Raw genomic sequence first — 23,286 nt, 5'->3', positions numbered from 1 at the left:
AAGTTCTGTACCATTGCCAATGTGAATGTGCACACATTACAAATTATTAGGGTATTGTTTTTTATAGCGTTTTCATCCCTTTTGCACATTTCTATTTTTTTAATTTGTTTTACCTGAACTGAAAGCAAAAGCCCGCCAGTTTTATTATAATTTTAAAATGACAATAAATACCATCATGATTAAAACAAGATGTTTTTTTAATGACGTTTTTATTATAACCACTACAAGAAGCTAAATAATAAGGGCTGTCCTTCTAAAATTATGACTGGATAATAAGTTGATAGAAAATTTACATTAAATTTAGGGATTTCGGGAAAGTGTTTGCACTAAGAGGTAGGGTTTCAAATTTATGGATTTATGTGTCTAATTTTCTGCATGAGTCTATTTAGTGGGTGCCCGGTTGGAAACGTTTTGGCCTGGAGAGGGATGGGCGCCACCAGGCTGTACTTGCCCAAGCCACACCACAAGAAATGGTCCCCCGATGACCCTAGTGGTTAAGGAATCCAGCCATTCAACCAACATAAACATAAACCTTTTTTCAATGTATATATATTTTTTAAAATCGAAATATTGAGCGAAAAACAGTACAGGAGATCATTGCCTTTACTTAGACAGTGTTTATTGACAATATTAGACTTTGTCTATAGACTTTAAAAATCACAAATCACATGAAATGGATAATCATACATAGTAAAATAAGCGCCGCTATTATGAAAAATTGAGGACACATTTAAAGATAGACCGCCGATGGGACAAATCAATAATAATGTAACAATTTATACGAGTATGACATCATTATCTTCATCATCATCAAGCATTTCAGAGGGCCTGGTAAAGTTGTTTTTTTTTCATTTCCATTGGACATCATTTCCCAGAGTTGTCTACTTCTCATTTGACAATCAGAATGGAATTTAATGCAAAAAGACATAGATTAATAAGGCAACATCCACAATTAAACAAACAAGCATCTTTTCCTTTGTCTTGATTGAAGTGAAAGTGTTTGAAAGAAATGTTCCACATCAGAAGTGCTCAATCGAAATGAGATTGATGTTTGATGCATTCACTTCACTAAATGCGGATTATTTATTAACTTCAGTATGTTTAAAAGTCACCACTATACCAAAAAAGGGTTTCTATGTATGCACTGGATAGTTTCACCTTTTAGGTAAATGTTGAAAGTACAATCACAGCGACGACAGACATCCTTTAGTTTGTGACACGTTGAAAGGTGAACGTTTATTACGCTACCACGTACAAAGCACTTGGTTACTTCAACATTTCTATGGTCTTTTTCTCCAGACACCCTGAACACCAAACGCCGACTTGTCAAAAGAAAAGAATACATTTTCCCACTTCATAACGTTTTATTATTTGAAGAATCTCTGAATAAAAAGCTTACATGAAGTTACATTCACGGACAATTGCGGAGTAAGTTCTAGCACGGTTAAAATTACATGATAAAAGTCTTAAAGTTCGCAATAAAAAGGACATCATGGAGAGGAAATAATACAACAGTTTAATAGAAATTATCCAACATAGCAGTTGAAAAGTGGTCACTAAGGATGGGCATTTTCATCCATGAATTGATCCTAAAGGATTGCATTCGAAATAATTTGAAAGAAGGCCCACTAGTTTTACACATGTCCACAGATTATTTAGGAATGAAGGACCTCACTCATGGTGAAAAAAATACAGCTCTATCTTCTCCTATTGTGTCTGGCATACTCAGGATGAAATACTTTTACACTTGGTGAGAAGAATAAAATCTGCATGTGTGCTTACTGCTCTTATCCTGATTGGTATACCCTAAAACGTAAACACAACTTTCTTTCCAAACCAGATGAGCTGCTAGTCCTACACATGCCTCAATTATGTCCTCCAGGAAAGCACATCCACACTCAATTAGGGCTGAAATGATTAGTCGAAATTGTCGACGGAAAATCGATAATATAAATCGTCTACAATAAAATCCATTGTCGACTATCGTCGCCAGGCGGGTTTTTCCAACACAGTGAGGCACCTTTGCATGAATATAATCTTTACTGAAAGTCGCTCAAGCACAATAGTGTCTATATCTCTAGCGGTGACATAAAAATACAGTGATGACGGAATCACATATGCGTGCTAAAACCTCTTAAAAGTTTGGGAGCATATTAGCGAATTAAAAGACTACCTGCAAAGTTTGCAAAGCATACCTTGCGTGTTATGGCAGGTGCTCCGTGACGCACAAATATCTAAAGAGCCTGCCAAACAGTTGAACAAAATGGAGTCTGACTCGCCTCGGTAAGATTCAAGTAACGTTCAAGCCAATTTGATTTTATGACATGCATTGTACATTTTATAAGTGTATATTTTGCTATTGAGTGTTATTTAGCTTGAGTGTTATGCCAGTCTAGGCCTGAGAAACACATTTGAAACAAAATGCATGCAGTGCGAACAACGAACGTCAGTCGTCAAAAGGTTAAAATCGATAAACGCCAGTTGTTAAAACCGTTTGATTTCAAAATGTAGAGAATTGTTAAGTACCTTTGCTACATAACTTGACCCTTGAATTTACTTCACAAAATACATATTTCCTTTATTTGCTGTTCTACTAGCGCTAAAGAGCCTGGTTGTGATTTGCAAGGATACAAATGTTTACTCGATTTAAATGTATTCTTTATCTGACTGCTCCTAAAAAATGGATGGAGTTTTATTCATGGTTTATGTCTCTACTGACAGAGCACTCATCCTAATTGTTTTTTTTTCATGCATTTTATCTTATTTTTCTATGAATCACTAAAAGATGTATTTTTCATTACACCAATTTTTCTTGTGTTTGTTATTTTCAACATAATCAAATCAACGTCATGTATAATTTAAAAAGAAACAAATAATCATCCAATCCGATCCTAATTGTTTCAATAGTCGATGACTAGACCATTAAAAGTCGTTAGTGGCAGTCCTACACTCAATCTGAGAATTTTAAAATTAATTTAGAAAAATTGCTGAAGAAACACTTATCGTGATCAAATTTCCCGTAAGATCAATTTACAAAATGGTATCAAATGCCCATCCATAGTAAACATGTAAAAAAAAAAAGTAAAATCGAGGAAAATAAGCCACAATACACATACTCAAGATTATTTCCTCCTTGACAAAAAAAAAGACACTTAACATCTTTCTTTAAATTATTCTAATCATCTGCACGTTTTACTACTTAAGAAGCATTGTTGGGTGAGCATCAAAGGAGTACAAATTAATCTTAAATATGCAATAAAAGAAAGAGTATATAACCATTCTTAATAATGAGAGTACATAGATAATCATAAGGGCCATCGCAATTCAATTAAGACATTTTCACGACTTCCTAGATCCAACGTGTTTTTTTGTGTTTTTTTCTTCTTTTTAATACAGGACTTCATTCAAAGCCCCTTAAATATGACAACTCTTTAGGCACTTGTAACATTCATGACTGAACGGTTACAATAATAGTTCAGTCCTTGCAGGATCACAATTCCGTTTGAATATACATTGAATAAACTATAAGGGTTAAGCAAAATCCCTACCATTCTGACCCAACATTTAAATAGTTTTACCAAAGGGGAAATACAATACCATAAATTAAATCTTTGCCTTTAAAGAGCCCGTTTGATTGGGTCCACAGCGGCAAACAGACTTTCAATGCAATGCAAAGGCACACCAGGTGGAGGAGCACTGCTCACTGTGGATAAAAGCCTGTACACCGAGGGCCATCTTTATATCGATATAATTTAATATAAGTGCTTTTCACTAGTAGCTAATAAAACAAATGTATCTGGCACAAGGTCAAACAATCATTACTGTTACAAAGAAGCGACGCATTCAAGTGGACAATCAATCTCTAATATGGCCGTTGCCGCTTAACAATGGGCTCTGCCACGACAAACACATCCGACATGATTATTTACATCATTAGAATGTCAGCTAAAAATTCTTTTTGTTAGTATCTTCCATACGTTGGTGTTTAGAGAGCTATATTGTTACCTTTTCTCTATAGTTGCTTTGGGGAATAAATACCTTGCAAATGAGTTACGGTTTCAAATGCATATACATACAGTATGTCCGTGCGTAGGGTCTTGAGTGACCAGAGTGGGATACCTTAATGCGTGTGACTATGAACTCTTCTGGTGCTGCCTGATCAGCAGGCGGCCTGTTGCACGCGATGTGCGCCGTGAACATTGTATCTACAGATGGGATCCTCTAGATCTTTGTGGCACTGAGTCCTGTTTCTGTTGGTTACTTGAGAATAATCTGTTTTAGAAAGAGGGTAGAAACAAGAACATTTTTTTGGGATAGGTCTTTTTTTCCCAGAAAATTATCAAGACGCAAAATTTTGTAACCATTAAATCTCCTAGCTTAAAACCTCATGTTGGGAGAAAGGGTTTTTTTTTTTTTTTTTTTGACATCAAGTCACTTTTATTTGAATAGCCCTTAAATACAAAGGATCTAGGGAGAAAAGTTTTAAAGGGACACCACTAGATGTTACTGTATTGTGTAGTGCAGCGGAAATGAGATTTTTAAATTATCAGGCATGAAAACGGGTATGGCTTAAAAAGGTGAAATGGTTGTGGAGGAATTATCGTATTAGTGAACAACACACAGTCCTAATTCTGATAAAAAATCTGTGTTTCACTTGACTTTTTCTCACCACAACTAAGCATTAAAAGTGAATAAATGTGGCCATGATTAAAATCATTTATTGACAACTATTACTAAAATACAAACATAAAATTTATAATGCCAAATGCATTACGTCCTTCAATGTCCGATTCATCATCAGATGCACAAATAAGTTGTTTTTTCTCGTTGTGATTTTTTTGCGTTTCTTTATATAGTTTAAGACGACTTTCTGGTTTCTCCATTCTCTAACATTCCCCCCTATTACCATGAATAAATATAGTGAAATAAAGTCTATTGTGAATAACACACAAATACAGTACTCCTTCCCGAGCGAACTATATTGATTTTAATTCATACGCCAACACCTAATCTCACAATAAGACACTCCCAACCACTAAAGATGTTCTCCTCGGATCTATACAATTTACGTAGGTCACCCTTTTTAATTTCAAAACGGCCAATTTCTCCTAAAGGTGAGATTTTAAATTAAATTTAAATTAATGACGTTTTTCACAACTAGGAGGCACTAAACAACACACATGTCCCTTTAATGTTTTTAGTACAACAAATGCCAAGCAAACGAATGAACATTTGTGCAACAAAAGAACCCATAAAGTTTAACGCAATCTGTTCCAATTTACAAAATAATAGAAATTAAAAGAGATGTGTTTCAGGGATCAAAGTTTGTTATAGTAAACCAATAAATATAACGGCACTAATCACTCATAGTGGCAAAATAAAATAAAGCATTTGCTGTTATTCCACTGGAATGATAAATTGCTTAATCACAACTAACTTGTAAAGACAATATCACTGGGCGCCAGTGCGCTGTGTGGCTTGTGACGTCGAAACAAGTGTGTTCTGATTTTCATACTGTTGTGAGCCACCTCAAGATGTTTGGGAATATTGTTAAGGTCTTATCCTTAGTAGGGTCGCGGGGGTCCTGGAGCCCATCCCAGCTGTCTTGGGGCAGTGGGCAAGTGACACCCTGAACTGGTTGCCAGCGAGTTGCAAGGCACACAGAGACAGACAACTCACTTGCACATTCACACCTAGGAACAGTTTGGACCAGCCAATTAACCTTAAATGCATGTTTTTGGAATGTAAGAGGAAACTGGCGTGCCTGGAAGAAACCCATGCAAGCCCAGGGAGAACATGCTACCTCTGCACAGGAAGGCTGGTAGGTGGATTTGATCCCATGACCTCAGAACTGTGCCGCAGACGTGCTAAGCACTCAGCCGCCGTGCCCCCATGCGTGTATACAATATAAGCAAAACATACGGCAACTTCTTTTCTCTCTCGTTTAATGTGACTTTAGCAGATTCAAGATAGACAAAATCTGCGCTGTTAATGTGTATGATGGGATTTATTGTATCTTGTTCATAAATAAGACAACACTATGCACCAGACATTTTAAGATCAGAGCAAAACCTTTTTAAATTAACCTATTTTTTATTAAATGTTCCCTTTATTATTAAAGCACTCCCCTTTCCTAAAAAACATCTGTTATCAAGCTAGGTTTTCCTATTAGAAAAGCACAACGCTAAAGATGTTGAGAACACAAAAAGGTGAGAAGATTTAAACACTGCCCTAGGAGAAGTAGCCGATTGACGGGCAACATGAAGCTCAAAGACAGCCGGCGCAAGCAGGGACACAAAGCAAATCCTTCAATTTTAAAAGGGCCCAAGGTTGTCTTGAGCAAAAGCTTCAGGAGAAAAAAAAGAGGAGCAAACCTGATTGGCTGGTGCTGTTGCTGCGTAGGGGACACTTGTGGCGGGAGAAGTTGCTGCAGAGACGCTAGCAGGCGTAGCACTGTACATCATGGGGACTGGCTCAGGAAGGGGGAACCATGGAAGCAATGAAAAGGCAGGTGGAGCATTATGGTAACCATAGCGATGTGTGTCCGTCTCTTATTTTTGCCAGCCAAAAACAAAATGACGTTAGCAGCGAAGCGTCACTGGGTTAGAGCTACAGATGGCGTGAGATAACACTGCAGAGCGAGGCAGCAGGGTGAATATAAAGAGAAAGCTGATCGTAGGGGCACAATTAGGACATTTATTTGACATCTGAGAGGAAACATGTACAGCAACAACACATAATATTACCAAAGCTTTTTTATTTTAAAAACATATCTGAATTCTCTTGTGAGAAATCATCCAAATTCAATTTCTGGTTCTATATAAAATGTAAACCTAGGATTATTCAAATAAAAGAAACATTTAGAGTAGTCAATGTTTTTACTTTACAAATATCTTTTTGGGGATAAACATCAAATTTGAGCTAACAATTGATATCAATTGGTCATGTATAGTGGCTTTTGAGTGTATATATGCATTCTAAAATGTTGTTAACTCCTATACCTATTGTACCACACATTTCTTATTCATAAATCACATTTCAAAAAGCTGTAGTAATATCCAAAGAAATATTAATGGTCGTATGAAAAGTTGACGAGAGAAAAGACAACAAAGAAACAAAATGTCGCTCGTGTCGTTTTGATTGTGATATGATTCTATGTTTTAGCATTTGAGTGAGTTTCACTGTCTGAAAAACATGAGGCGAGGTACTTACCAACGCTGTTCGCAGGAGTCATACACAAAAAAGAACCTGTGTGGGTGCATTGGAAAAAAAAGGAAATTCTGATCAAATATCTGCTTGTTCGTCCGGTGAATTGTCCTTGGATATAGATTGTTATGAAAAGAAAACAAAAGGAATTACAGTGGGTTGATTGAATAAGCGGTTGTCATGTCAACAGCATTGTTGCTAGGTAGCGGCCTTGTTCCTGTTGCTCAGGCTTGCTGACTGGCAGCATGTGTTAGCTCATTGCAACGTCAGATCGTTTTTTTTTTTTCATTAGAAAAGAAGTAAGTCATTACTTGCCACAACTGTGTAATGGTGTACTAGCTAGGTTACTAAGGTTAAAGTTATTTTCTTTCATTCAAATTGAACACAGGAATATTAGTGCCACCAACCAATCCACTGCATCCAGGACATTAACAAATATAGACACCTTTCTTCTTTCAAAGCAGACTGAGTATCACGGCAGTATCTTGGTGATGGACAAACATTTAAAGAGAGAGCATGTCAAAGAATTGAAACTAAACGGAGTACGTGTCAACTTGCTAAGATTAAAGTAACATTCAAGCCAATAGGGTTTTGTTAACAAGCATTGAAAAGCTTATTCCCGTAGATTTCGCCATTTGCTGTAAAAGAGCATTTGAGCATTAAGCCAGACTGTGCCTGACAAACGTAATTGTAATTATAGGCATGCAGTCTGAAGAAGAGTCACTTTGGACCCCTTTAAAACCATTTGATTTCAAAGTTTTGAAAATTGTCAGGTTCTTTGGTTGACTACTGAATGAACTTCACAAAATGAACATATTTGTTTTATTTGCTGTCCTACTGCTGCTAATGAGCCTGTTCTTAGTTTACATGGATAAACATGTTTACTTTATTTTAATTTACTAATTATTTGCCTGTCCCTAAAAATTGGCTGAGGTTTATTATTGGATGAGTCTCAACTGAACCGAGCACTGTGCCATATTGGTAGTAGTTACAGTAGGGCGATGTTATTGACATTTTTTGTACCAATCTGCAATATATTTAATAGAAGCTGTATTTTTCATGGTAACCACTTTTCTTTTTTACTATCATTTGCCAAATTATTAAACCAACGTCATGCCAAGTTTAAGAAAAAGAAAATATTTATCCCATTATCCAACAAATCGTTTCAATAGCTGGTGACCAGCCGACTATCAAAATAGTGATCAGTAGCAGCTCTACAGTATCTACTATACTAGTCTGGACCTTGAAATTTAAAAAATAACCTGCACTACACTTTGTTTTCAGCCTGCCTGACTTTTGTGCTTTCTTTTTTCTACAGCTTCAGATCCTGTTTCCAGCCTGCCTTGGACTTGCACCTAGATTTCTTCGACACTGTCTGAGCAGGAGCCTTTCCATCAAACCCCAATAGTGACAGGTGGCAATAAATATCTTTACATTGTAAGGTTCTGACCTATGCTCCATCATCTTGTCAAATGTCCTTAGCCATTTTCTGTGAGAATAGTAACCTGCCGAATTTTTTTGGACTACAAAGAGCACTTAAAAAAAAAAAAGTTGCAATTTAAACATCCGCCTTATAATCTGACTGCCGAAAATGCAGATTTTTTTTTAAAATGTGTTACCATATTTGTGCTATTATTGATCAATTGATATGTTTTATCGCTGACCACAAACGCATAGCAATGCGGCCCATGCGAATTTAACCGGATAGCAGTGGAAATAGCATGGAATCTTAACCCCCTGACCGTGACAAATATGAATGTTTGTTCACAATCACAAACATTTAATGTAATATGAATTGAACCCGTAGCAGGGAGAGTGCTAGATCCTATCCACTAGACCAGGGGTGGCGAACACGCGGCTCTAGAGCCGCATGTGGCCCTTGGCCAATAAGAATGCGGCTCTTTGCCTCATCATATTTTCTATATACTGTGGCTCTTTGCCTTGTTGCATGTTTAGTTTTTTTTGTGTGTATTGAGGGTGGACACTTTCCTTGAAATCAACACTAGAACAATACTTGTAAGGAGAGGAGTGTGTTATGGGAAATAATGTTTTTAATTGTGTGTGTTTGTGTGTGTCTGTCTGTTATGGCAGGTCAGTGCGTGGTGTGGCTCTTTGACTCTCACAATTAAAAATTTCGGCTCTTTGTGTCAAACTTGTTCGCCACCCCTGCACTAGACCACTCAGGTGAGAGAATAGAGAGAATGTTGTTTCACTCTTTTTTAGCTCAAACTAAGCATTTTAAGTGACAAACATTTTGCGTTCATTTTATCTTTCAGGACAACAGAATTACTTCCCACAATTCTGTTTTCTTTATTCAGTTTACAACAATCCAATTACTTTCCACAATGCCTTTCTCGTCATTCAGTTCGGAATCTTGTGTGATTTGTGATGACTTTCGTGAGTCGGCTGTAACACGTTTTAGTGTCAGACAATAATCTCCTGGCCTGGCCCAATAATATCAACAATTTAGTACCGTGAATAGAAATAGTTTGATGAGTGCAATAAAACCTTGTTTTATTTATCGTCTGTATCCCTGATCCTGTAGTGTAGAAGATCTAATGCACTCCACGCTGTGATCTGGGTTAAATTCCCGTTGCATCAAAAGTTATGCAATTGTGATCAGTAATGTATTGAGACTGACCAATCAATACGAAAATATGGCACTTTTGAAAATAATCGTGCAACCTTAACCCATACAGTAGGTTCAATTTCATGCACATTGTAGTCCGGTGTGCCATATACATGAAAATTATCAAAAATATTTTTTCTGTGGTGCATCCTTAATCCGGGATGCCTTATGGAGCATATATTATGGTACTTGAACTTTTGCATAGGAAAAGGTTTGGCAAGTATGTCAATACCAACCTGCAGGGTAGAAAGCAGGCTGTTGTAATTGCGTGCTAGCAAGAGCCTGCTGGTAGTGCAACAAACTGGGACTGAGCAGTGAGCTGGCCCAGTTGTTCTTCTCCAGAGCTGCCCTCTTTGGCAATGGTTGCAGGATGCTGTGCTGGAAACCCTAAAACATGAACAGGATGATTCTTTTAAGCACACATTTAAAATTATTTGTTAGTCAGGTAAATAATTAACAAAATGACCTAATCACATGTGTATATACATACATAAATAATTATATACATATATAAATGTTAATTACACGGCATGCACTTGTGGTTTCAGGATACAAATACGAATGGAAATAATGTATCAGATTAACTCTACTGAGATGACAAAAATGAGACTACAGAAAGCTCACAGTGACGAAAAGACATGTTATCACAGTATCATTTACTGGCTACATGCAAAGCAAAAGGTGAAAATACCAGGTCTACAGTTGCCTCGAGGGGTCGCTTCATTGCTTTGGCAGTCGACTGAGTCTTTAAAGCGCGGACAGCGAGCACATGATGGCAGTGGGCCAATGGGGGGTCAAGCGTATTAACATACAGCAAGCAGAGGTGCATCATGGGGGACAGCGTTGTGCATAGATGAGAAGGGGGAAAACAAAAATAAGCTGAATGTAGTATACCACATAAAACACAGTTTGCATGCACAGTAAAACCCTAAGGATAAACAAATGACTCAGGTACTGCCATTCAGTAAACATTACTTTTACAATTACTGTACAGATCATTATTCTAGATACTGTTGCAGTCTTTGTTAATAAACTAATGAGAGGAGCTGTTAAAGAATATGGCAATGTGGAGTAAACATAATAAGCATGTGTTTATGGGAGAGAAGCATCACAGATGGGCATACAAACTGATTACTGTATTTAATAGATTGATTGTTAAATTGTGTGCAATCAAGGGTTTAGTAATTTAACTTCATAGAAATTGAAGCCAAGTGCATGGCTTAGCTGAAAAAGCAGAACACTATTTATTCTGGTTCAACTAGCCGGTGACTTGTGAAGCAAAAGAAACAAACGACACTGAAACACAAAACAAAAATTAGAATGTTTAGTGAGAGGGCGACAATGATTTCCCCTATTTCTCAATTGTATTCAGTAGCAAACAATATCAAAAATAAAAAATCTACAGTTTAACCAGGCTAGTGAAGTTAGCACGTAAATGTAATTAAAGTGTCAGTATCTGCATTATTTAACTTTTTGTTCATATTTGACATATTCTGAAAAAGAGCCAGCAGTATTATGCTGTATACACGTTCTTATTAATTTGTTCAAAGCCGAGTTGTCTCACATGTTCGGTAAACAGTATTTGTGAAGCAATAACATTAAAACATCCCATTGAATGGTTACTTTGAATTAAGTTGCATGCCCCAATTTACAATGCATACACTCTGTCTGGCAATTAAGAGCAAAATAACACAAAATAAAATGTACTAAAACATGATCTTGTACATAGACTATGCGGTTGCCTTTTATGATAACCATGACAAAGGCCAAGTTAGGACTCAACTATGAGTGCAACAGCAGTTATTTTGAATTTGTTTGTCACACAACAATATGTACCGTACCTAATTTCACACAAACCAAATATCAGAGCCATGCAGTAGAGTAAAAAATAAGTGAAAGGGAAAATTAAATATGATGGTTCACATTTTCAACAACACAGATGATCTATGGAAAACATGTACAGCACACAAAACAAAGAGCACATTTCATTTTTGTTGTACTAAAACCTGTGTTCTAAATTCAGTATATTATCTATATACAAAACTTTACGATTGATTAAGTTTAAAAGTTGAAACCAAGTCTTTAGGTCATGTTATTTCATGGACGTCATTCTTAGTGGGGGAAGGACATGGCTGTCTTACCACGGCTGCAGCTGTGGCCTGGGCCGCCATGGCTGTTTGATGTTGACCGGACTTAATTTTGGCCTGCAAGTGCGCAGGCGGGTGAAAATACTTGCACTTGTCGCGGCTGCAGCGGCTCTTGATGTAGTCCATGCAAACGGTGACCGTGTTGTCGATGGTGTCGATCATGGGGCTATCACTAGGGTGGGCGAAGCGGCAGTCGGTCTCCCCTCGAGCGCAGGTCCCTCGCTGGAACTCTCGACAGACCTGCAGTCAGAAGGATAGACTAATAATCGTGAAGCAAAGCGCTGCAAAAACTCTTCCGCAGCTTTGTAACCTGCTCTGTCTGCTTTCTGATGCCAAACCACAATAACAGAGCTGGTTGTCTTCTTGAATTTCTCAAACCAGCCATGGTGGGTATTGAAATCTATTTTGGTTGTCCTCAACACTGCCTCAAGTTGTAGGTCTATGTAGACAGTGACTCCTGCTTTCTGTGTTACCACTAATTCCTTGTCACATATCCACAATACCAAGTCCCTCCATTTTGTCATAAATACTGGTTCACAATTTTGAAAAACAGTCACGCCCCTGATTGGTTTATATAACCTTACTAACATCTTTATGATTCAATAGCGTACTTATATGAGATGTTGACTCCTTAGCTGTGTTACTCACAGAAACACCATGATTAGCTATTATTTACGACTTCGTTTCAATTAACATCATTCTTTTTCGTCTTGAAAAAAAAAACATTTTCCTTCCCAGACCTCTTGGCTGAGGTCACAAAACGGAGCTGCAATATTATATATAGAAGTAATATAAACAAGTGGGCAAGATGGCCGGAAGCGCATACACCAACTCGGACAAGGTGATGCTGATGAGGAGCGTTCTCTAGTGGTAGCCTTTGGGACTGCTCTTGGGTTTACACTCACACAGAGAGCAATATATTTGTTTGAAAATAATGGTATATCAAGAGATATAGAGGTGCTCATATAAACAGGTACCAAATTATATACAGAAAAATGTGCTTTGATGTAATAAAACATATTTTATTTTACATTATTTTTCATATACACACTTTAGTGGGATTTTAAAAAGGAATAAACTATAACAAGTGCACTCTGACTGGCCGACAAGTTTCAAAACAAACAATGTAACACCAAAAGCATGTTGGATTCGACTATCCTAACTTTACCTCAAGTTTGTCAGTGCGCTGGAGCTTCTGTGAGGGTGAAGAAGAGGAGGAAGATGTCGAGCTCTGGACAGTGACAGGAGGGCTCCCTGAAACAAGAACCTGGCTGCTGGGGAGGATGTCTGTGGGAAGAAGGCCCATCCCATGGCTAAGGGGCGTCAAGTAGGAACCGTAGCCCAGACCAGAGTTAGCACCAAGACCCTGTGTCACAGGAAATTAAAGATGTGAGTTGATACGACCTTGAGCACCGAAATTGTGCCCGTTTATCATTGGGGACTCACCACTGACTGCAGACTGGCTGTGGGGATCATGATCTGCATCTGCTGAGCAAGCACCGCAGCTGCTGTCTTCTGCTGGATAAGATTGTTGCGCCCATTTATTTCCAACTGGGTCTTTAGATGTGAAGGTGGATGGAGGTACTTGCAATTCTCTCTAGAGCATCGGCCCTGCATTCAAAGAGCGACAGCAAAAAAACAAACAAAAGAAAAGATTTAGCTCCTTTTATTGCATTTCCCGTCTGACAAGACACAAGGTTCCATCCTCTTAATCGACCATCAGGGATTATTACCACCTTCCTCCACAGCGACAGTGGTGTCATCGGTGTGCTCATTGCAATGATGTGATAGATGGTGCAAGCTTATGCTTCAAGAAAATCCTACATTTTTGGAGTCGAAAGTGGGGCATAATCAGGCCTTTAGTGGGATTCTCTATTAACTCGACATATTTTAAATCAATTTCTACAAAAAAAGATTGCAAGACTATCCATTAACTTAAAACATGTTAAACAAATACAGTGCATTGACCAAAATAATACCTAGCTCAATATATGATTTCCTCAAGTAGTTCTTAGTGCTTCCCCTCAAAGATTCTTAAAAGCGGTTTAATTACCCCCCCAGTTAAATACATTATGACTTGAAAAATAAAAACACCTTACTCTGAATGATTGTCATGCTTTAACATAATAGGAAAATGTACTAAACTAATCAATACCTTTCACTAATCAGGATTATGTTTTTTTGCAGTTAATACCTTTTATCTAGAAAATAACTTAGCTTATGTTGACAGCAAGTAGTTTAACAAAAAACTCAAAACTCCACTCATGTGAAAAATCTTGTTCTCTCTGCCCCAAAAATGGCTTTCCCAGATGCCAAGTCATACTGTATGTGGATGAATAATTCATACACCACTCCTCCAATCAGGACTAGAAATTTTGACCTTTAACTTAAACGTCCACTTTTAACAGTTACTTTAGGACTAACAATGCCTGGCACTTTCTGCAGTAATTAGCTAAAGAAAGTCTTGCCCCCCTATTTGAGGATAAGTGTCCTTTGCATTTGACTAAATAAGGCATCCCTGAAAAAAAACACCTTGCTTCTGAGAGAGGCCTCTAAAAATACCTTACTTGTAATGGAAGAAATTAATTTTCTAGGGTAATTTAACAAGAGTTTATTTAATATGTGTCTGTGAACTGTAACTTGACTAAGTTTCAATTACCGTATTTTCCGCACAATAAGGCGCACCTAAAAGTCTTAATTTTTTTCAAAAGCTGACCATGCGCCTTATAATACATTGCGCCTTATATATGGATCAATATTAGGTCGCAAAGTCTTGCAACCAATGCAAGCAGCCGCCGACTAGATTTTCCCCCGAACGCGAAGTAGTCCGCGGTGTATGCTGGGATTTATATACCGGTGTTTCATTGGCTAACCAATGTGTCAATCATCATTTGAATCGATCACTATTGGCTAAAGTTATTCGGAGGTGAAGGGGGCGGATCCTTTTTATCATTTACAGGCTCGCATAGGCTAAAGGGTCAAAACAAAGCCTGCAATTGGCCGAAAAAGATGTGTCAATCATCAGTTGAATCGATCACTATTTGCTAAAGTTATTCGGAGGTAAAGGGGGCGGATCCTTTTTATCATTTACAGGCTTGCATAGGCTAAAGGGACAAAACAAAGCCTGCAATTCGCCGGAAAAGATGAATGTGAATAGCATGTTGGGTAGAAGTACGGCATAGAGGAATCATGTTTTACCAATCTGTACAGGACTGTCTCAGAAAATTAGAATATTGTGATAAAGTTCTTTATTTTCTGTAATGCAATTAAAAAGACAAAAATGTCATACATTCTGGGATCATTACACATCAACTGAACTATTTCAAGCCTTTTATTATTTGAATATTGCTGATTTTGGCTTACAGCTGAAAAAAACTCAAAAATCCTATCTCAAAATATTAGAATACTTCCTCAGACCAAGTAAAAAAATAATTTTATAACAGCAAAACTAAATCAAACATTTGAAAATGTCCATTGATGCACTCAGTACTTGGTTGGGAATCCTTTTGCACGGATTACTGCATCAATCCGGCGTGGCATGGAGGCAATCAGCCTGTGGCATTGCTGAGGTGTTATTGATGCCCAGGATGCTTCGATAGCGGCCTTCAGCTCATTTGCATTTGTAGGTCTGGTGTCTTTCATCTTCTTCTTAACTATACCCCACAAATTCTCGATGGGGTTCAGGTCAGGGGAATTAGCAGGCCAATCAAGGACAGTGATGCCATGGTCAGTGCACCAGTTACTGGTGGTTTTGGCACTGTGGGCAGGTGCCAGATCATGCTGGAAAATGAAATCCTCATCTCCATAGAGCTTTTCAGCAGATGGAAGCATGTAGTGCTCTAAAATCTCTTGGTACACAGTTGCATTTACTCTGGATTTGATGAAACACAGTGGACCAACACCAGCAGGTGACATGGCTCCCCAAACCATTGCTGACTGTGGGAACTTCACACTGGATTTCAAGCAACTTGGATTTTGCTCCTCTCCAGCCTTTCTCCAGACTCTGGCGCCTTGACTTCCAAATGAAAAGCAAAACTTGCTTTCGTCTGAAAAGAGGACTTTGGACCACTCTGCAACTGTCCAGTGCTTCTTCTCCATAGCCCAAGTCAGACGCTTCTTCCGTTGTCTTGAGTTCAGAAGTGGCTTGACCATGGGAATACGGCTATTGTAGCCCATTTCCCAGACACGTCTGTGAACTGTGGCTTTTGATACCTGGACTCCAGCTTCAGCCCACTGTCTTAGAAGCTCCCCCAAATTCTGGAAGCGGCTCTTCTTCACAATTTTGTTAAGGCTGCGGTCATCTCTCTTGGTTGTGCAGCGTTTCCGGCCACATTTTTCCCTTCCAACAGACTTTTTGTGGATATGCTTTGAAACAGAGTAGCCTGCTCTTTGAGAAATTTCTTTTTGTGTCTTACCCTCCTGATGGAGGGTATCAATGATGGTCCTCTGGACAGCAGTCAGATCAGCAGTCTTCCCCATACTTGTGATTTAGTTTACTGAACCAAGCTGAGTGTTTTTAAGGCTCAGGAAACCCTCGCAAGGTGTTTCGAGTTAATTAGATAATTCAGGTGATTAGTTGAATAGCCTACTTGTATACTTTTTCATGATATTCTAATATTTTGAGATAGGATTTTTGAGTTTTCTTAAGCTGTAAGCCAAATTCAGCAATATTAAAATAATAAAAGGCTTGAAATAGTTCAGTTGATGTGTAATGAATCCAGAATGTATGTCATTTTTGTTTTTTTAATTGCATTACAGAAAATAAAGAACTTTATCACAATATTCTAATTTTCTGAGACAGTCCTGTATTTGTAAATATTTTACTCTCCTGGATTTACTACACTCACGGATATAAGAGGACCATGGTTGCACATTATTATTGAATGCAACGACTTCAGTGAGCTACTCCGGCTATATATTTTCCCAGTATCTTGTTTCAGAGTGATATCCATGTTTCTGTGATGGGTCTTTTTTTTTTTTAAATTAAACTCAATTTCAAGTGTTTATTGTCATATGCACAGTAAAGTTGCTAGCGAAAAAGAAAATAGAAACTAAGGAATGGTTGGCATGTCTTGAATCCCAAGATTTTAACCTTGCGAATGATATTTGGAACGATGCATTTGAGTGACATCGTACAGACACCGCATCCGCACGTGTCTACGACACGTATTTGCTTCTTTGCAAGCTTTCGGAATGTTAAGGGGGTAATAAGTTGGACTGAACTATCTGACTGTTTTGTCCACGTTCCCATTGTAGCGCCTTATAATCCGGTGCGCCTTATGTATGGAAGATATACCATCTCAGTAGCCTAGATGGTAGGGCGCCCGCTCTGAAACTGGGAGGTTGCTGGTTCAAGCCTCGGCCGAGTCATACCTAAGACATACAACATTGGTACTCATTGCCTCCCTGCTTGGCGCTCAGCATTAAGGGTTGGAATTGGGGGGTTTGGTCACCGAATGACTAAACTGTTTGGCTGCGGCTTCATCGGCTCGCTACAGTTTAACTGTACGGGTCAGGTGATCGACATTTCGTTCTGTGTGCATTGTTACAAAGAATAACAATAAAAGTAAATTCTATTCTATTCTATATAGGACCAAAAGCTATTTTTAGGGGGTGCGCCCTATTACCCGGTGCGCCCTATAGTGCGAAAAATACGGTATTTTGATTTATGTCATACTCAAAGAATGCCTGGCACCCCTAGTTCTAGATTAAAAAGGTATAAAGCTGATGTATAAGAATTCAGTCTAAATAAAAGAATATTAGTGATTCAGTACGTCATAATGTATTACTGTTGTGTGCTTTTCTGATGTAACTACAGAAAGGCAGCTACAATGCCTATTAAGAGAATTTGTAAAACATAAATAGGACAAATGTTTAGCAAATAGCTGCATCGTGTATCTTCGCAGTCTTAACCTTGGGTATAGAGCTGCTGGGTAACATCTAAAAAGACATCAGCACAGGATGTTTGCTTCAAATGCAAGTCATGGGACACTTGTTACAAGATCACATGGCAAGACAAATGGCCATTAGCGGGCAAACCAGCTGATAGCTGATAGCCACCATAACCACAACTTTCTAGCACAAGAAGCATCAGTGAAAACGAAACAACGTGATCTTTCTTACTTTTAGCGAGTCAAAGCAGGCGATGACCCTCCCGTTTTCCACTTGGCAGCTCTTTGGCGGGTGAGCAAATTTGCACTCCTCGTCAGTGCGAGAACAGTTTCCTCGTTGAAATTGCCGACAGACTTCCAGGGTCAGCCATTTTGTGTCTCTTCCCGATGCCATGTTCAAAGGTTTTGATCATAAACTTATTTTACTGTAAGACAATTACGGTGCAGAATAAGGAATGCCGGTCACAGCCCTCTCCTAAAAACAGCTGATGAGTTTTCCATGAGTTGGAGCAAGAAGGATGAGAAGAAGGCTTGCTTAACTTGGAGATCACCCATTCGTTGTTATACACCACCACGTATTAACTGTTCTTTGGAAATTATGCAAGATCAGTTCCTTCTTTACTCCATTTTTGTTCTTTGATGATGTGTCAAGTAAAATATCCGCAAGGTTGCTTCTGGCATCAAGGAAAGGAACGAGTTTCAGTCCGACTTCAAGCTGAGAATAATTTCTTAAAGGCACTTATATTGGCGAGCTGAAAGACATAAACACATAATTTTACTTGCTTATGAGCCGAAATTTGGGCATCACCACACATGTCTACAAAAAAAAAATATTTTTCAGAATTAAAGGACCTTATTTGCCTACTACTCAGTCAATTGTTTGAATACCTCTGAATTGAAAGAGTGTTGAGCTAACCTGCAAAAAAATTTTATTTTAACACAATCAAAATATGAAGATAGAGTTTAACTTCATCCCAATATGTTTTCTGACCCTTGTTTCATCTGTGATTTATGTAGCTTTTTCCATGTTCTGACTGAACCCAGGACTAATAAGCCAAGTTTCCTGGTAATGCGGTCATAAATAGGATTTCATGCCTGTTGCTGTAGCAGTAGCTGTCATCATGGACACAATTTTTTTTAGAAATAACCACGGGACAGAACATGACCCGGTTAAGTAATTGCATCCTGAATGATGAAAACTTCAGTTTGTTCTCCATGAAAAAAACAACTACAAAACGTTGTCAGTTGCAGATCATAATCAAGGAATACAGTACACCTATAATGTTGGGCGTTGTTTAAGAAATACTTTAGGAAATATTTTTTTCTAAAATACACTAAATCATTAATCTATTCTAAGCAAGTATGCCATGCCATTCACCTACTGGTGACCGATAGGAGATGCTTGCCACAACTAGAAAAACAAAAGTTTATAAATGAATGTCTTAGAGAAAGACATGTCTGCTGCCCATGAGATAATTAAATCTAGGAAATGTTTATTCTTGTTTGCAACTCCCGGCATTGCTATAAGAATAGTAGGGTTTAATAGAAGGGTTTATTTTATCTAACATATGCCTTTCGACAAGGTTGGTCTTTCCTGCAAAAAGGCAATAATATCAAAACTCTTCTAGCTTCTTGTGCAGAATTTAAGCTATGTGTCATATGCCGGTGTCAGATCAAATTACACCTGTAAAACAGCTGGAAATCAAATCTGAACTTTCCTGGTACCTTTGGGAAATTCACTCTGATACCCATGAACTACTCCAAAGATTGTGTTTGAAGACTTTGGAGCACTCTGGTCTATTGCATAGACCGCTTGTTTCTCCTACACTGAATGAAAAAAACAGAAAGAGCTTCTTAATTTTCTCAAAAAATAGTTGACTGTGTTCTAGTTCCACATCGATGCAAAGTCCCTAAGTGTGCACTTATTTGAAAAACAAAAACACAAAGAAAACACACCAACCATGCACACAATAAGACAGTTGCACTAGACTTCTCACTAAAATAGCTCTCCCGGAGTATGTTATGAGTGTTAACCACATTTATATGACTAATGCTGCATTTCAGAAATGTGGAAGTCTGATTTTTCCAGCTCGGACGGTACCAGATCAGACTTCAAGGCGTTCCAAGCGTATATGAACAGCAAAGATGATCAATTTTAAAAATTAAATCTTTATTTTGCCCATAAAAGACTTTGTACCTCCAACAAAACTGCCTTCTTGCAAGCGCTGAAATTGTGGAGGAAAAACACAATTTTCCAGAGCTATATCAAGGACTAACTAAACGCTATGATATGCAATATTAAATATCTGTATGAATGTTGTATTACCGTTTAAACCTATGTATCGACAGCGGAGTGTCTTCGGAATCTTATTTGATTGTCCAAATGTGTACGTTGTTTTATGTATACTAAAAATTAACTTGAAATAAAAAACAAACCAAAGGAAATGGATTAACAATGAATCCGAACTTGGCAGTTGGCTCCTGCAACAGGATAATCCAGCATTAAAAGGAAAAGTTCACAACACCTTTCAAAGTTCTGCAAAGCTTAGTTGAGAGAGACAACATTCAAGAAGCCGGAGCTTGTAAGAGAATGTTTAAACACACGTGCATGGTTAGTCAAACACTGAACAGGATACACACTCCTGTATTGTACACTTAGTTGTGACACATTCAGGAAGTTAAGGCTGGAAGGGGAAATTGATAAGCTAGCAAATAAGGTCTATCGCTCAGAAGTTAAACCTGACAGACAGGCTTCAATTTTCGCTCATTATTGGTTGACCCGGAGCTTACTGTCGCGAGCCGTCGTGAAATCCCGACGCACACAAGAGAACATTCCTTTGGGGCACAAGTCAGGAAATGAGCCCGGGCAACCGACTCTACCTACCCAACTGCCTTTCCTTATAAGCAGTTCATCCCACCACAACTTCAGGGGTACAGCAGCACAGATTTCAAAAGGTTTATGTCAGAAAAAAAGAACAGTGGGTAAAAAAAAATTCTCCTCGACAACAGGGATAGTGTAAGGATTGAGTCCAACATTCACAGCCTCCCCCCTTTCCTGCCGGGAAGACACTCCCAGTCTGGAATGGACCAATAGGAAAGGAGAAAGGGATGCATGGGGTGAAAGCTGTCTGCAAAACACTGCTACTAGGAAAAAAACAAAAAAAAACAAAAAACTTTCCTTTGCAACTGTTGGAATGTCCTGCCAATGGAAATGACTGGATTTGAACGCAGAAATGCATATTGGATTATGTTTAATAAGGATGAGCGGATCGATACAAATATCGATACTGAGCAAGGACTTAGATGGGATCAATACAAATTGCCTGGGATTGATACTGTCTTACAATTTTAACTAGCACAACAATAATGCTGTTAGGGATTCGGAAGATTGTACATACATTGTAACTTTCAAATTGGATCAATGGTGTTTACACTTTTTTTGCACTGCTGACTTTATTTTCAAAATATTGTGCAATGGAAGACATCTTAGTTGTCTTGTTGACATCTTTATACATTATTTGTATAATTGTTGTATTGGTTAATTTTTGCTAAAACAGTTGTAATAGAAACATTTATAATCATTTGCTGTGCTGTTGAAGGGACAGTGTGTGTTATTTGACCACTAGATGTTGCTGTGCTATCAATTGCAACAGAAGACGATTGCCATAAAACACAAGGAAAAATACCGACTCAAAAGTGACAAAAATTGACCATGTTTCTTCTCAGAAGCAGGTCGGCGCCTTGCATAACTGCTATTGGTGTGTGAGTGTGTGTGTGAATGGGTAAGTGTGAAGCACATTGTAAAGCGCTTTGGGAGGTCTTCATTGACTTGAAAAGCGCTATATAAATGCAGACCATTTATCATTTCCCCCTAGCCTTTTTAGGGTTTTTGGGTACCCGTAGCAGGAAAATGTCCGACAATGATGTGGTTCTAGGTGAGGCTCATCTCATGTCAAAGAAAGGTCATTTCTTTTAAGCTATGAACATTAAAAATGAAAGTTTGTATGACAGTTCATGTATCTTTGCTTATATTCCAAACCAATGTTGTTTTATTTAACAAAGGAAGATTTTTACCTCCTGGAGGCGCCAACTTATAATCCTGAGCTTTTAAAGCTAACATTGCAGTTTCTTTTTTAACTAAAACTCTTTAGGGACTAAAATCTTTTTGTTGAGTTGATCATGTTTATTAGCTAACTCAAAGGAGGGGGGGGGGCGCTAAACTATTCAATGATCATGACATTTCCAAGAAAACTACTGGTATCGGAATAGTATTGATCAAAGCTACGCTGTATTTATTCGGATTGGTACCAAAATGCCCAGTATTGCCCAACTCTAGTGAGTCAGGAAAACAAATGAAAGTGGTAACGCTCAATAAAAATGCGTCCCCGCAAAACTTACCAAGAGTTTCATTTCTTCTTCCTTTTTTGATGCATCTCCTTTGTTAACAGTAGCAGTGGTTCTATAATTTGTTAAACCTGAAAGGTTAATGTGCAGCTCTCAATCTGGACAGCGGACAAAAATTAACCTCAGAGAAAACAAGCCCCTGCTTTAGGAGATGAGTTCGTGAGTTCAAAACACATATTTAGGGAACACTGATTGTTGGTATTTTTATGTATCAAATTGTGACACTTGACATGTCATTAAAAAGACGCAACGTCACCAATACGACGTCAAAACAGCGTCACGGGCCTTACACACATTTCCACATTGAACGTTTTTATTGATATCTTTTATACCCAAATGACATTAGATGTTACAATTCGGATGCAGTTTGTATCGTCAACACTGTTGAGGCTAGACCCTCCCACGCCCCCGCGTATGAAACGACGACGTGTTAGCATTTAGCATGATGCTAACTCCGGCTAGCCAGAGGCGAGAAGTTGCTTACCTCATCGCCGCGGATGAACCGCCGCCCGCGGGGTTGGTGGGAGCAGGAGAAGAGGCGGAGGGGGTGCATATGGCGCCAATAACACCGCACCGCAGTTTGGACACAGCGAGTAAAGAGCCGGCTGGACAACCGCTTGTGGTTAAGCGAAACGGTTGCCAAAAGTATCTTGTCCAACTACAAAGGAGGTTATTTTCCAACGGCCATTACTTTGTGACATTACACAGACAGCTTTGAGCAACAAGCTCTTGACAGCTTACTGTACAGTCATTGAAGTGACGTCATTAAGGGGTGTATGAAGAACTGCGGAACTTTAAAACCGTAAATATGTCGGCTTGTGTTGATTTGTATGAGTGACAATAATTGAAAAATACACTTATAATAAGTATTCAAACATAATATTGCTAGTCAATATTCTAAAAAAGTATTTCATTCTCAAATCATTGCTTAATGATACCCCTGTAGAAACACAGAGTGGCTCGGTCCACACGAAAGCCAGGAGGCTAGAAGGGCAAAGGGTTTCCTTGT

General features: G+C 38.4%; 1 protein-coding gene across 7 annotated transcripts; it reads right to left on the bottom strand.

Annotated features, from left to right (window-relative positions):
- Nucleotides 1-597: 597 nt before the first annotated feature.
- LOC148353202 (muscleblind-like protein 2a) lies at nucleotides 598-23,033 on the bottom strand. 7 transcript variants are annotated; one of them, XM_088353602.1, is made up of 10 exons: nucleotides 22,762-23,030; nucleotides 18,106-18,625; nucleotides 13,429-13,593; nucleotides 13,151-13,348; nucleotides 11,977-12,222; nucleotides 10,527-10,580; nucleotides 10,072-10,222; nucleotides 7,213-7,248; nucleotides 6,375-6,469; nucleotides 598-4,272 (listed from the first exon to the last, which is right to left on the bottom strand). In XM_088353602.1, the coding sequence occupies exons 2-10, from the start codon at nucleotides 18,265-18,267 to the stop codon at nucleotides 4,258-4,260; spliced, it is 1,122 nt and encodes a 373-aa protein (XP_088209728.1). In that variant the 5' UTR covers nucleotides 18,268-18,625; nucleotides 22,762-23,030; the 3' UTR covers nucleotides 598-4,257. The 7 variants fall into 7 exon arrangements, with proteins under 7 accessions (XP_088209728.1, XP_088209726.1, XP_088209724.1 ...); XM_088353600.1 differs by lacking the exons at nucleotides 6,375-6,469; nucleotides 22,762-23,030 and adding exons at nucleotides 19,599-19,700; nucleotides 22,272-22,555; XM_088353598.1 differs by lacking the exon at nucleotides 6,375-6,469 and having other exon boundaries at nucleotides 22,762-23,031.
- Nucleotides 23,034-23,286: the final 253 nt, after the last annotated feature.

Source organism: Urocampus carinirostris, chromosome 14 (genome assembly GCF_059441175.1).
Source record: "Urocampus carinirostris isolate Australia breed hairy pipefish chromosome 14, RoL_Ucar_1.0, whole genome shotgun sequence".
Taxonomy (NCBI): Eukaryota; Metazoa; Chordata; class Actinopteri; order Syngnathiformes; family Syngnathidae; genus Urocampus; species Urocampus carinirostris.
Note: the sequence above shows the minus strand (reverse complement) of the source record. Positions and strands in the feature narration are given on the sequence as shown.